Source organism: Bombus affinis, chromosome 15 (assembly GCF_024516045.1).
Source record: "Bombus affinis isolate iyBomAffi1 chromosome 15, iyBomAffi1.2, whole genome shotgun sequence".
NCBI lineage: Eukaryota > Metazoa > Arthropoda > Insecta > Hymenoptera > Apidae > Bombus > Bombus affinis.
The window spans coordinates 6596808-6612250 of record NC_066358.1 but is presented as its reverse complement, the minus strand read 5'-3'; the positions used below and the strand labels follow the sequence as shown (position 1 = coordinate 6612250).

Here is a 15443-nt window from a genome sequence, read left to right as displayed (position 1 = left end):
ATAATAAATTGTATACTATATACAATATACCTTAACATGTTTTACATCATATGCAATAAATTGACGATATTTTAAATTATATATAATATTCCAATAGTCAATTCTTACTTGAATAGCTATTAAACAACGATCACGAGACAGAAGATTTAGAATTGAATCTATTTACTTTGATAAGTGACAATGAATCATATTTCTTTTCTCAACAGAGTCAGATAAATGAAATTCTGCTGTGTCTGCGTATTATTTCAGCTCCTGGGATAATCATCTACGTCTCCTTTTACTTCTCAATAATCTTTTAATACAAATGAAAGTCCGTCAAGCGGTATAATACATGTTCCTTATAATTAATAAGCTATCGTTAATTATAATTAATTAACACGTATCGTATTATTGGTATAAATAGCTCTAGCCAATTTAGAATAGACACCATAAGTGATTCCTAAAAGTGATCCAAGCCAATCGACAAGATGACGACTGAGCGTCACCGGAAACTGGAAAGCGGTTCTCGGTGTAATGATCTCCACTTCTCGGTCTCTGTCATTTTCCACTTCATCCTGCAGTTCCAATGGTTCCAATGGTTCCAATGGTTCTAAGTCTTCCAAAGGTCGAATATCGTTTACCCAATCATCGTTTGATGGTCCTAAATACGTGACTTTTAATTCAGACTTCTTTGCTGAATCTTCTTTGTCCTTCGAGTTCTCTTGCATTCGATTGGACCAGATTAATTTAAGCGCCTCGGCGTCTGGATTCGGTGTATCCTTGGCCAAAATTTTCTCCACGTTACTCGTGTTCTCTGGCCTTCGAAACACGAAGTTGTACGTGGCTCGCAATTTCCCGAGCAACTTATCCAGTGGTTTTGCCTCGGTGTTACTTTCTTGCCTCGGAGTACTCGTTTCTTCTGGGATCGGGAACAGTCTCGTGATTTGTGGCTTCGATTGCACTCTCAACGTGGAGAGCTGAAATACAGATTTTTACTTTTATTCCTACGGAAACCTTGATAAATTAATATTGGTGAAGAGATTAATGTTTTTCTTTTAAATTCCCTTTCTTTCTTCTTTAGAAGATTAAAGTATTTATCTAGCTCGATTAATTTATTTTTGGAAACTGATACGTTAATTTTGCTGCAAAGAGTTGACGTTTCTGAAGTATTAGGTTGTCGCAGAAGTTTCTTTCGTTTTATAAGGAAATAATAGATGTACAATATTTTTCGTTTTATATTACTTTATTGAATTATGCATGATACATTTTGTCCCATTATTGTTCTATTACTACAAAATGGATCATTCATAATCGAATTTAACGTTTCTCCGTCGCGGCGATCTAATATTTATCGAGCCTTCATACAGAGCGGATGATGGAAAATTATAAAGCGGTTCTTTTGACCACATTTGCGTTTCTTATCATCCTCAACTACAATCGCAAGCTTTGTATCATAACTCAGAAATTTCGCCACTGAATTTCTAATTTTAAAACATACGAAACACAAATGTGTCCCTCATCTGGAAAGATGAAACCTAAGAAGACATTTATTATTTATTTATTATAACTTATTATAACTTTGAATATTTTACATATTTTTGCATCTCGCATACATTTTCCATCTGTATATGGCAAGCGTGCGTATTTTCAATGCAATTTCGTGAGCCAATGTATGAATAAATAACCTGATACGCGAGAAAAAGCAACAGACGAAAAGGAAATAGAATTCGTGATCGATAACCATTGTGTGATTGAGAAATGACGACAGAAACGTATCTAACAAAATAATTTATTACGATACAAGTTTACATTTGCAGATAACGCAGTGCACTCTTGACCCAATCAGAACCGTTTCGACGAACTGGGAGACTGGTTACCATCTTTTAATCATCGTCCTTTAATCGTAATCTCTCAGAGTGACCGTAGCTTGTACACAGTTTACACAGCTCGTGAACGCTGTATTACGCGTTGTTAAGCTTTGTTTTATTTCAGTTCACACGCTGAAAAGTTAGGAGGTGTGAATCCTATAGTCTCGCGGGTGCCGTAGCGGACAGTTGTCGTGTTTGTCATCGGCGTGTTACGGAGATAAACGCTTTCTGCCAATAAATCGTCGAATAATTGTTCAGCAACGCAGTTTTTTTTTTATACCATCTGGAATTCACCAATAGTGTTGGTTTAGTTCTGGATCTGGTTTGACGCGATAGATCGTATCATAAGGTGCGGACCTTGAATCTTAAATTTTTTATTTAAATGGTGTGATTTTTATTGAGTTGATCGGAAAATTCGTTGCGTTTAGTTATTCGTAAATTGCTGCTGATACGTGTCCCAAAGATATAATTTCAAGGGAAGAGAAAATTAAGTTTTTTGAAGAAAAGGCACTGATTCTACGGAAGTAGACCATTTTTCGTTTCTTCTTAAATTTCGCTACGAATTTTCTGAACGATGTAATATCAGTCGCTTGGTTTTCTAAAAAATAGGGAGACATTGGGATTTTATATATTTTATGTACGTGTTTATAATATCAGATTGTAGATTTTTATGCTCCTATGAAAAATTTAAAGATGCATACAGTGCATACAATAAATAGAAATAGATAGAATTTCCGAAGTGTAATTGTATCGGATCGAATAATAAATTCGTTTGTCTTTCACTAACGCGTACATGCATTTCGGAAAACGTAAAAATGCACGTATCGCGTTAATCTGCCGGAAATAATCTATGATTATAGACTGTTACGTAACTGGTAATGGTTAAATAACGATAATTATGGATGGTTACGATCACTGATGTTTCTCATTGATATGACGTTTCCATTCTATGCAACGTTGCATTAATGTTGCAGTAGAGGCTATTTCAGAGGAGGTGAACATAAAATTTGAAGCTGAGTTCAGTATACAGAAATTGAACAGACACATATCAAGGTAAGTTATCCTTTTTTTAAATTAAGTTAGGTCTAAGTTAATCAACCACAACATTATATGATTTAGAAGTAATGGTAAAGTATAAAAGTATTCATTTACTTCTTTTTTCTCCTTTTCTAAAAAAGACAATTTATCAATTGCAAAAATCTCGTGTACAGGTTATTTCACTAAAAGCGGTCGCCAATTTGTACATTAAAGACAGTCAATTACGCTCCATACTAAAGGAAGATTCCTAATTGAGAAGGTAAAGCAAGCTTTAAGATCCTCGTTACTATACAGGTTGTTACATGAATAAAAACACCGTGAAAATAATACCGCAATGTTTTCATCCTATTTTTCTTCTTTTTTTCATGTTAATTTACTTCCACTTCAAGGTCTAAGAAGATACCACAAGAAAGATGTTGCGATTTTCTCGCTTTTTCCTCGCTGTCCTCATGCTCGTTGTACTGATGCATATCTCTCAGGGAGAAACGACAACAGAGTTACCCTTATTGTTGGAGAAAATAAAGCAAACCATTAAAATAGGACAGGCTAGAATATACAACACTGTGTTCGATTTAATAACACGCACGACTACAGAGATGACTACTACGACGACGGAAGAAGATGATTTTGAACTGACTAACAGGCAATTAATTGTAGTACCCAACAGATGCCCGTCTGGCTCTGATTTCATACGGGGAAGCTGTCGTACAAGAGTTTACTGAGGTGAAAAATGTAAAATCGAAATTTGGAAACGTCCTATATATCATACCATATACTTTTACAAAATTCTAATAATTTACTTTCTTTATAACTTTTATCAGGAGCGGAATAAAATATAGTAGAGTCGGGATTTTGGAACGCCTTATATCATGTAGTAATATATTTGTACGAATATTCTGTTAATTCTGTTCTTTTATTTCAATTAAAATAAAATATATCAGATAAATAATAGTCGATGTACAATTATATACATACTTTCGTCTCCATTTTGAAATATCTTGTACTTACCAAAGATCGAACAGCATCACGTTCGATTATCTCAAGGGAGATTGAAGAGGAGACCGGATACTAAATGCGGCATAATTATCGAACACTTGTCTCACGCGAGTTTCATGAAATTTGACAAGAATGTGCGATGGCTTTACTTTGTTACTTTTTTACTTTATGGTTACTTTAAGGTTATGTATCCATTTCTGTCGGCCATATTGTATACAGGGTGTCTAATTGAAACGCCGATGATCCCTCGTGTGAAAAAAGAGAGAGAGATGCACGTAAAATGCGTTTGATTCTTGGGAAACTACGGCTGAGTGTTTCTTGTTGATTTTTTTGTTCTATTACTACAAAATGGATCATAATTCAATGAAATAATATAAAGCAAAAAACATTGTGCATCTATTATTTCCTTATAAAACGAAACTTTTGGCACAACCTAATACTTATTTGAGATGTAATTAAATCATTGGAATTTCTCACCTGGAAGAAATTTTTTTGAAAAATTTTGTTGAAAAATTAGATAACTCTAAAAAATTATCAGGTGGAGACATTTTTTGAAATGTTTATTCGAAGGATCTAACAATTTTTTAAAATCCTTGCTCAATAAAATTTTCCAGAACGATTACTCAGAGTTTTAAAATATAAACGCGGATGTTCGTTGTGACGGAAGCAGGGAAGTTTCGCGATTAAACGACAGGAAGGTTGCGAATGTTGCAAACAGTCTGCCTCTCAGATTCCTTTTCTTCTTCTCTTTGAACTTCTTCCGCTACTTTCATTACTTTAATTGAATGTTAGGAAATTAATCCCTTGTCGAAATCAAAGCTACAACTATCACTCTGTTCAATGAACCAAAACTTGCACAAATTCCTCCGAAAAAATCCAAAGAAAATCAAACTTCTCCCTTTATAATATCCCACCGTTTGAATGTCACATTTAATTAAATCCAATAACTATAATGAAAGAGTAACATTCTCTCAGGCAAGTTTTATTTTCTAACTGTACTTTGCATTTTGTATTTGTATGCATCTTTGCACACTTACACTTGTCATAAATGCATAAATACTCGTAAAGGTATGAAACCCCAGGAAAATATCTACGTGTTACTAATGCAATTAAGCTATATAAAATTGTCGAATGTTTTCAAGACAGATTACAATTTCGAAAGGAGATATTAAAAAAAAAAAAAAAAGAAAAAGGAAGAAAAAAGCTAATTACTAGACTGTGCATTTTGATGGATTTGTGGAAAGTTTGAAAATGCAGAAACACGCAGGGCGCGAATAATTAAGAAAAATGTAGAAAATATCCAAGGTATAGTAATCTCTATAATATTTAATGGATAAAACAATTTCCTATCTAGGTTCCATTGTTTTAATTATATTCATAAAAATGTGAATTTTACTTACAGAAAGAAGGAAAAGTCCAAGATGTAGAGTCTTCATATCGTCTTAAGCTGGGTCAAGTGTTCCCTTTCGATGATTCCTTGGGTCGAAAGCGAGGCAACAACTGAAGGACTCATTGATTTCAAAATCCATTTATACGGGCGTGCAATGCAGCGGCGTAGCGTCTCGGCGCATCTAATTCGATCATAGTAGCGAGGCTATTGTTTTCTGTCTGCGCCTCTGCCTGCTGGACAAACCATTGACATGGTGTTGCCTAATGGAAATCGCTATTCGACACACGTAATGCTGCTCCGTGGACTCTGCCAACTCATATTGTTCAACCAATAAACAATATCGTGCCGCGGGTCAAGGTGGATCGAAAAAATTCATGGGATCTGTGGTATGGGTTCGATGGTGTCGATAGATGGATCATAGAACACGACTCTATATTGGTTAGATAAAAGTACATATGGATACTAGGACAGGTATATATACAGTGGCTATAAAAGGCTATATTGGCACGAACCCTTATTTTCCAACGAAGCGTTCCCTTTTCTTTTTTTTTTTTTATCAGATCTGCATTCCATTTTCATACATAGTAGTGAATTTTTTTAACCGTACGAGAGTAAATGTATATACTTGGACCTAGTCAATCAGAATAAACACTGCCGTTTAAAATTTTCCAGCAACCTTTGCTTTTTAGATGAAACGAACTTCTCCATATATTTTTCCGAGAAATAAGAATATTATAATTTTCAGAGAAGCATCTGAAAATAATCCACGTTCATCGCATACGTATGTAGGTGTGAATTTGAATTTAATATTGATTTGGTAATACTGGAAGATCGATAACGAAACACGATTCCATGATGTTTAGGTGGATATAATAGGTGGTTGGTAGAAATTGTACACGGATGTTATTGGCATTAATTAGTTCCCTGGCGTTCAGGCGAAGATTTCACTTTAATATTGATCGGTCTGATTTGGTAGTATTTGAAAGCGGATGGTAAAACATGATTCTATGGTTGTTCAGGTAGGTATACATATACATAAGTACTAGGTAATAATAGATGTTTGGTAGGAGTACATGCTATATATATATAATATGTATATCGTTTAGAAATAATTTGTTCCATGACGTATAGATGTGGATTTGATCTTCGTTTGATGGATTACATCGAGCTTTGATTTGGGTACTTAATATGTATGTATTATGTAGATTATAGGTACGTATGTGTTACGTTAGTTGATACGTATGAGTCAACGTCGTAACGAGGCTTTACCAAAAAATCGGACGTGAATCAACTTCATTGTATTCTGGATTATTGAGTCATCCTACGGATTCTTGTGGTTTTGCATCCTTTTTAGCTTGCGAACGTACACTGTCCTCTTGAAAATTTGATACTTTGATGTACTTACGTTAGTTGCACTCGAAAATAGTATCTTCATAAATATTATTAAAAAAATGGGATCTAAAAGGGAGATTTGTTTCAATACTTGCGTCAAATATATTATAACGAGTACTTTATTTTGTATATGTTTTATATTTTTGCATGTTATGTACATTCTGTGCGTTTTCGGATCCTTGAAATTCCCATAAATCGTATTTAATATTTTGCATCCTACGTTTAATCTCGCGCAGTTTTCACCGGTTTGAATTTCCTTTTTAATTTCCATTTTAATTCACAAATGCACGAAAATCCGCGATCTAATTATAACTAGACTACAACTATGGAAATTCATATTTTTCAAAGCATAATTAAAAACGTAGAACCTCGGTAGAAAATCGCTTTTTCCCCATTAAGTAATTATGCAACCTATTATATTGGACATTTTATATGTTTCCTCATAACGTATGCATTCTGTGCAATTTTTTGCATTTCAAATATCCCACAAACGCATAAAAATCCGCATTCTAATTGTAACCACTAACATTTATTCTATTTTCGATATTTCATATTAAATTCGCCATTTCGTATAAATCTTACGCGAGTTTCGTGCATTTTTACATATTATGCATGCATTTTGTGTATCTTTACATCCTTAAGTTTCCCATAATTGCGTAAAAATTCGCCGTCGATTAATCGTTTATCGACACATGTCATAATGTCATGTAACGTTAATGTCGAGCATTATGGGGAATAACGCAAGGGTAACAAGGGTCTTAGGTCTTTGTTCAGCATGCTCGAAGGGTTGTCGAGATCTCGAATAGCCAACGATGTCCTCATTCTTGCGTCTTCTCTCGTCAACTCGTTTCGTTCCAGCAGCTTCGACAGAATCTTCTTCAGCTGTGGTCCGATACCACCCTCCGCGGAACTTTGTAGAGTATTGAGAACATCGTCAGAGAAACCTGTGTATTTTCCGAATCCCTGCTTCCTGGCATCCTTGCTCAACGAGTCGTACAGGTTGGCGAGTTGCTGAAGAGTCGCACTCGGTGGCACCTTTGAACGTCTTAGGTAACTGCTTAGGCTTGGCCTTGGCACTTGCGTCACCTTCTCGCCTAAACGTGTGAATCTGTCGAGGAATTGGTTGAATTGGAAAGATTAGAAAGTTAATATATTCGGTAAATATAATTCAATATTGACTTGGATTTTTTAACGCGTTCAGTCCAGCTTATTTTCTCTATCTTGTTAGTTTATTTTATGATATATTCTTTATCAAGAGATTGAAATTTTCCTTAGTCTTGGGTCACCTCTGAATTGTTGTTAATTAATTTTCTTACCCAGTCTTCTACTTTGATTAACCAAGTTTCTCTAGTATACTTTATTTCTTTTTTCTCGCGAATTAATTAATTAAATTACCATAGGATTTTTGACGATCTATTAAAAAATCTGATGCCCTGCTTATTTTTAAATAATACTTGCATTGTTACAAATTTGCTTCATTAAATTTCATTTTGCTTTAAGTTTCTATCAGAGAGGGAAGATGCTATTGATCTCGTTTCTTCTCGATTATTTTGTCAGTTTTTAAATTCTCATGGTATTTGGAATGCCAAATATGGACACGAAGTGGTAAATTATTCGATTGAATTATCGTCGAAATCTCAGATGTAACGTAATAAAATTTTCCATCGAGGATAGACCTTTCAGTTTCGTAACGAGTATTTGTACTCGAAGCATGCTTGTATCTACGTTTAGTTAAGCAGACTTTTCAATGAAATTTGAATTGATCCCGGCAACCGAACGTCGAGCAGTGACAGCCTTGTTACGGCTGTTGCATTAGACTACGTTTATTCTGCATTAAGTTTGCCAAAGTAAATTTCAAACTCGAATGGGCACCAGTTCAATCTATAAACGTAGCACATTTGCTAGACGTTTCTGAGATGTCAATGCTGTTCCGATATCGAGGTATTCAAATTTTTCTCGGAACTTATGACTGCTAATAATACGAAACGAAGTATAATAATAATAAAAAAAAAAATACTCAGGCTGCAAATACATCTCGATTTTTAAAAACGAATTACGAATTTAATTTATTCCATCGTAGTTTTATCCTAGCACTTTCTTGCATTGTTCTGTTTTATTAGTAAATCTTTGCACCATCGTCATTTATTGTTTGTTTACGATAATTATAATTATTATTATTTTATAAACTGTATACACTTGCTGCATACCAAATTGTAAATTTTGAAAATACCAAGCTGCTTCATCTCTGTATCAAATCTGTCTTCTCTTTCCAAGAATCTCTTCCATTTCTTATTATTTATTATCATTTCGAAATAGACCAAACTGAATATTTCTTCAAAATAAGATGAGATTGTAAACGAAGATGTTGAAAGACAGGAATTTTTGCGAACGAAAAATTCTCGCAGGATATTTAAAAGCGTCTTTCAAGGGACGAAAAATGTTATTTTAGCCGAAATGTGATGAGAAAGTTGGAAAAAAATGAGTTGGAAAAATGAAAAAGTGCCGAAGCTTATCCGTGTATTACGTTCAATCTTAATTTTCTTCGAATTCTGATCCAGTTACAGAATAATTATTCATCTGTATCGACATAATAATTCCTCGGCGATTCTGCTAATAAATCAATTGCAGTTTGAAGTCGAGTAAATCTGAGGTAGCACCAGATCGTTGCTACGTGAGAACAATGGGCAGCAATAATCTTGTGATACTTTGGATTTGCTCGATTCCAAGTTTCGATTGATTTATCGGCTGAATTTTCAAGCAAATATTTCATAAATAGTTCAGCGTCTTGAGAAGATGAAGTTTAAGCGTAGGGTAAGTTTGATCGCTGCCACTCTTTCATCTTTGCACTCATTTTTTTCAGCTTTCACGTTCCGGACAAATGCTAATAACGTATCTTCTCCTTGACAGATGCTTTCAAATATCTTGCGAGAACTTTTCGCCCTGAGAAAGGCCAAAAAATGGCCATTTTTAACATCCAACCTTCTAAAATGCGATAAATTGCCTCGTAATCGAATCGCGAATTTTTATATATTTATGAAAAATTAAAAAATGCAAAAATGCATAGCGTGCACGTGATAAAAGATATCGTTGCCCTAGTTCTTAACTCTTCTAACTGCATTTCTCGACGATGAAAATTCTGCTTGGGCAGCAACGAATATTCAGTTCTTTTAGCTCCCAACTCCGCGTAATAATATTAAACTTCATAAACTTTAAACTCAGTTTTCTCGTATTAAAAGCTCGCGGAGATAGAACAATCAAGAACCTAAACGAGGATATAGAAAATAGCTAAAGTACATTGTTCGGTATAATATTCTGTAGATGAAGATCTTCCCTACATGAAAATGTGAATTTCTAGAAATATCCTCAGTCTGCTAATCAAGTACCTAACAAACGCTCAGCAAATCCCTTTCTCAAACCCTGTCATCTATTTCTCCGCCAAAAAGCAACAAAATTTTCCAACCAAAGGCTTCACCTTGTCTCGTCGTCCTCCTCTTCCACGTTCTCCATTTTCTCCACGGCAATTCCCGCCACGCTTTTCGATTCCTCGAAATGATCCGCGTCTGCGAACTTGGACGGTTTAGGTTTCAAGATCTGATAGACATCCTGCACCACGCTATCGATAGTCGGTTCTTCCTTCTTGTCGACGTTCGCAACGATCGATTCGGGTCTCGTGGAATCATCAGGATCGCTCGACGCGGTCGTCGTTTCCAGCTTCGTTTCCGCGCTCGTAGGAGACCAGGAGATCCATTCGTGATTCTCCTCGGGGACTTCTTGATTCGTTTCTTGCACGGCGTGCACATGTTCCGGTTCCTCGTAATTCGTCTCCGGCGTCGCGTAGTTGGTTTCTGGCGTTTCCTCGTTCACCTCTGGCGACTCTGGCTGCGTCGAGGGATCCTCCATCGATTGCTGGTCAATTTCACTTGGCTTTGACGTCTCTAGCGCCACCAAAGTCTCCGCGCTGTCCTTCGACGATTCCTCCACCTTGGAGTCACCTGTTCTGTCCTTTGACGTCTCTTGCGTCTTCGATTCGTCCATTTCGTCGGTCGACGTTTCTTGGGTTTGGGATTCTTCCGTCTTATCGTCGAACACTTCTTCGACCTTCGACTCCTCCACTTTGTCTTTTTCCGTTTCTTGCGCGTTTGATTCGCCCGTTTCGCCTTCCTGTGTCTTTTCTGCACTTGGCTCTTCCATCTTGTCGTTCGTTGTTTGTTCTACCTCGACTGCCGAATCTTCGGTTTTATTTTTCGAAGTTTCCTTAATCACCGACACTCCCGTTTTGTCGTTCGACGAGTTATCCGATTTGGATTCGTCCTCCTCCCCCTTTGACTCGTCCAAGGATTGGGATACTGCGATACTGCATATGGTCGAAGGATCTTGAGAAGCGGTCTGTTGATCTTCAGCTGTGAAGCTAATGGGTGAAGTGGAGGGGCTTTCTGCCAAGGTGGAACTCTGCATAGCCTCTTCTGATTGAAGAAGTTTCAGTTGTTCGACGGCGTAAAATATCACCTGCGTTGGAGAAACGGATCGTTTTAATGAGAATTCGATCGATTTGATAGTTGTGGAAATTTTGGATCTACACACGTGTTATAATATATTCTTCCGATATTAACGTCGAATTGACAATTACCGCGTATTATTATACATATATTTTACATACCTCTTTATAAATATGGATAGTAAATTAATAATTAACCTACGAGATGACTACAAGTATAATAAATTATTAACTAACATTTAATTCTATAACAACTTGGTTCTGTATTAATGTATAAACTAATAACAATATCTCTGTTTAGTGGAGATGTTTCGTATGAAAATATTTCTTCATTAAGCAGCGCTACTTGATATAATTAACGATGATTCTCACCTGCATGGCTGCCGGAAGATAGGAATCCGAGTAATCCGGCTTCGAGAAGGCTGGTGGATTCCTAAGGATTCCGCAAATAGCCTAAAAGGAACAGTTATAATTATCACAAAAGTATCGTCAAAAAATATAAGCGGAAGCCTTGACGCAAAGGTCAAAGGAGGTTCGTGCGCAGGTTTATCATATCATAACGCGTGTCCTACTTTGGACATATCTTATTGAACATATTTTATCCTGTCTTTTTGTAAATTTTTCCATCTCTAAATTTTCCGTAAATCTAGAAATATTCGCGGTATGATTATAAAGTACAATAGTACGGCGATAAAAGCAATTAAACGTATCTGACACTGCGAAGAATAGTTTTAAGCAGCAAATAACCGCGAAGATCTGGCTATCAACGAACGCAGAAATTCGTGAAAATATATCGGAAACTATGTCTGGAATGGAATGAACGACTTCACGGTTACTTTGGGGGATATAATTAAGAGGGAGGAGCGAGGGAAAAGTTCCGGCTTCAGAAAATCGTCAGCGACGATTCCTGGAGAAACGACGAAACGACACGAGAAACGGCTTAAACTCCGGTGAAACTTGTTCGTGAGTTGGTTAATTAAAAGCCGACCTTTTATCTGCCTCCGAGCAAGTAACTTTCGGTTTACCCTTCTTATCGTAGCGCTAGATTTTTTGGAAATGGCGGAATCGGTCGATTAACGCGTCACGGACTGGCCAATGAAAATTTAACGAGAATATTATGTTTGACGTTAATTCTGCCAATTTGCAAGCTTCACTCGATTGAAACGAACTTGCCTTTAGAGAATCTAATTAAAATTTAATAAGGACCTGTTATAAAATCTGTTTCACAATTTCCTCTGATCGTCTTCGTAATGGAAAATATCGACGTTCTTTTTCATACTAGAATTTCTTTTCAATAGATTGTTTGCAGTCGCATTAATCGTTAGAATAAATCGTCAGCGATACGTAAGTGAGACGATTGGGATGAAATTACGTAGGCGCGAAAAACAGACAAAAATAGTAGAAAAGTTTTAGTTGCGGTAACGCGAGATTTAGAGGGTGAAAACGCCCCTTAAGAGGTAACTCGAAAACGGTTACAGATGGAAGAAGATTTTGTCAACAAAGATCGAATGGCTTCTAACATGTCGAAAGAACATGCTGTGACTGACGAACAATCTTGAAAAATGTATAAAAAATTCCTTATCAAAAGGCTCCTTACATTTATCAGTAAACTCGAACAGATGTTACTTCGCTGAATATTCTACCTTACAAAATACAGATTGATACGATTAAGCAGGTAAAGTGGATCAAACAAATACGAATGAAAGAATAGATTTATGACAAAATATCTGAATCACCTGTCGAGCCAGTAGAACCACCAAAAAGCAGCCAATAGTCTTCATATCGCCTCCTTAAATTTCCAAACTGCGGAAGAGATCTCCACTCTGAAACCTCTGCCAAATCCGCCAAACTCCAAAGTACTTCGGTAATGCTTGAAAAATACCCGAAAAATACTGCAAAAGTGCTTCGTGAACGTCTGAGATGTTTCACTGATTTCAGGCTATCGTGTTTTATTCGTTGAAAAAGTTCGTGAATCCGCGTCAGAGCGTCGTCGAAGAGCAACTGGAGGATCGAACCGGTCCAGACGAGAGCTCGTTTCGTCCGATTCTTCGATTTTCCACACTTTGGATCAAGGTTCGCGGCCGAGCGTCACCGCCGGACTGGTCTCGAAAAAGGCTTGTAACGGTTCCATCGTCGCACTTGTACATTCTAAGCCGCGAGTAAAGCAAGCAGAAGTGTTAATCGGAGGAGGAAGAGAACGAGAGTCGTCGGTTCGTTCGCGAACGTGAACGCGTGACACTTGAATTAAGTTGCACTCGGTATGCGTCGCGTGTCCGTGAACTGAACCTCGGCTTCCCGCTATGCAGCCGCCTTCGAGAATCGTTCTCCTCCGGTTTCCGGTTCGAATAGTGCGCGAACGATGACTCGTTTCGACCGTTCGATGGGCGGCTCTTGTGAACTTTGGGTGTGTTCCACTTGGTGAGTTGAATGGAAAGCAACGATACAAATATTTTGTTTTTATACTTTGAATGCATATTATATTTTTCCATATTTTAAATTGCATTTGTACGTTTTGTAGGTTTCTACAATTCATCGCGAGGAAATTTCGTTTGAGTAATTATCCCAATTTACGCGACGAATATTTCGTTAAAATATATTAACATTTGTTGGATAAAAAGGTTAAGGATTTTTCGAAACGGGTCACTTTCCACTAGGAATTCTTTCATTTTTCTGTACGTTATCTATTACGATAATAAGTAATATAATTTATAAATAAATAATTCCAATCTACGGTTATATATCTGAAAACGGAGATGCTCGTTAGAATTACAATTGTATGAAAAAGATACTTCAATCTAATTAATAGAAGCACCATCGTGATTAAGTGAACATCGTTTATTTTTATTCAAATTATAGTATCAAACTGGAACATCAATTTATGAAAAATTATACCTATGAAAACGTGAATGTTTAACGCACAATATCAAATCCCAAACATTTATCTTCAATGATTTATCTTACCACGACGTCCTTCATATCTGGAACCTCTCCGCTTCTTTCTTTTTTTCCCACTTCCTTTAACAACCAACGCTGTATTTCGAGATCGCGTTGCCGCTCTGGGCGAAAGTAAATCACAGAAGAACGATCCCAATGATCGTGACTTTCGTTCTCGGAAGGCTACGACCTTGGACAAGGCCGTTGCGACGATTTCACGGAGGAGCATAGAAAAAGGACAGGAACAAAAGCGAACACTGTTCGATGACTGCACCTTCAAGGCGATTGGGTTATGGGTCCCGGTTGAACGCGATCATGAAAAGGACAACTGGTTCTCGATATGTGACTGGATCTCTATTTGTGGATCCATTATTCGTCTCTCTTTTACGAGATTCCTCTTGGACTTCAGGAATTTATTTCATTCGATCTGTTATATTTATTACATTCGAATTTATTATATCTATTAACTTGAAATTTACAGATATGTGAAATTTTTATTATTTTTCTGTTTCTTTCGTCAAATATATTTAGATCGTTGGAACACACGCGATGCCTGTAACGCTATCTGAGGATTCGATTAATAAAATCGATCAAGGGACGATAAGAGAAGAAAAGATCGCGAATGATATGTGAAATACGACGTTTCTTATCGATTGTTAATTCTGTCGATTGTTGATATGTATTGTGATTTTTATATGATTTTTATATATTCGTGATTGTTAACTGTGTATGTGTCTTGGCTAAAAATCTGGAATTTAGAAAGTCATTTTTTTCTACAACGTTTCATCCGTTTTGAGAATTTCTTTCAAAATTACTACCGAGAATTACCACGTTCCTTTCGTTTTCCTTCGTAGGAGTACGAGATATTCTTCTCTAGAAAGCTGCTTAAGAAACATAGTGTTTTGATATTTAGCTTTCGAAATCTCGCTAATTAATATATAGTTTTTACATCTTTAAAGTACGAGCAGTTTGCTTACGAATTTGCGAGGACAGTAATTAGGAGATAAACAAAGACGTAAAGCTGGTTGTAAAATCATTCCGCCCACGTCTAACAGATCATGCAAGTTCGTAGAATCCATCTTAATGAACTTTTAGCTTTAACGTAGCTTTCCGCTTCACTAAAGATTCCTTCGATTCCGAGAAGTTTGTTGCAGTGAACGAAGCCCATTTGGCAAACGTGGCGAAGGTAAGAAATCGAATTGAATATTGCGACAGAAAGGTGGAAGTGGAGTTTTCACTTTTTAGTTGGGTAGTGACTGATAACAAACGACGAGCTGGCTCGTCTTTTCGATAACGCTTGTGAATATTAAAATCGTTTCTCATATAAATAGAACGCGACTAGAAAAACGAA

General features: G+C 36.5%; 2 protein-coding genes and 1 long non-coding RNA gene across 3 annotated transcripts; 1 reads left to right on the top strand and 2 right to left on the bottom strand.

The window, feature by feature from the left end:
• Nucleotides 1–275: 275 nt before the first annotated feature.
• Nucleotides 276–5419, bottom strand: LOC126924860 (uncharacterized). The gene is made up of 2 exons (XM_050739806.1): nucleotides 5282–5419; nucleotides 276–956 (listed from the first exon to the last, which is right to left on the bottom strand). Exons 1-2 carry the CDS (start codon nucleotides 5315–5317, stop codon nucleotides 369–371), a joined length of 624 nt encoding a protein of 207 aa, XP_050595763.1. The 5' UTR covers nucleotides 5318–5419; the 3' UTR covers nucleotides 276–368.
• LOC126924863 (uncharacterized) lies at nucleotides 1824–6785 on the top strand. The gene is made up of 6 exons (XR_007713725.1): nucleotides 1824–2196; nucleotides 2822–2900; nucleotides 3059–3144; nucleotides 3275–3617; nucleotides 3707–5186; nucleotides 5284–6785. It is a non-coding gene; the product is annotated as an uncharacterized LOC126924863 (long non-coding RNA).
• Nucleotides 6765–13280, bottom strand: LOC126924847 (E3 ubiquitin-protein ligase RBBP6). The gene is made up of 4 exons (XM_050739778.1): nucleotides 12895–13280; nucleotides 11531–11611; nucleotides 10136–11169; nucleotides 6765–7771 (listed from the first exon to the last, which is right to left on the bottom strand). The coding sequence occupies exons 1-4, from the start codon at nucleotides 12937–12939 to the stop codon at nucleotides 7390–7392; spliced, it is 1542 nt and encodes a 513-aa protein (XP_050595735.1). The 5' UTR covers nucleotides 12940–13280; the 3' UTR covers nucleotides 6765–7389.
• Nucleotides 13281–15443: the final 2163 nt, after the last annotated feature.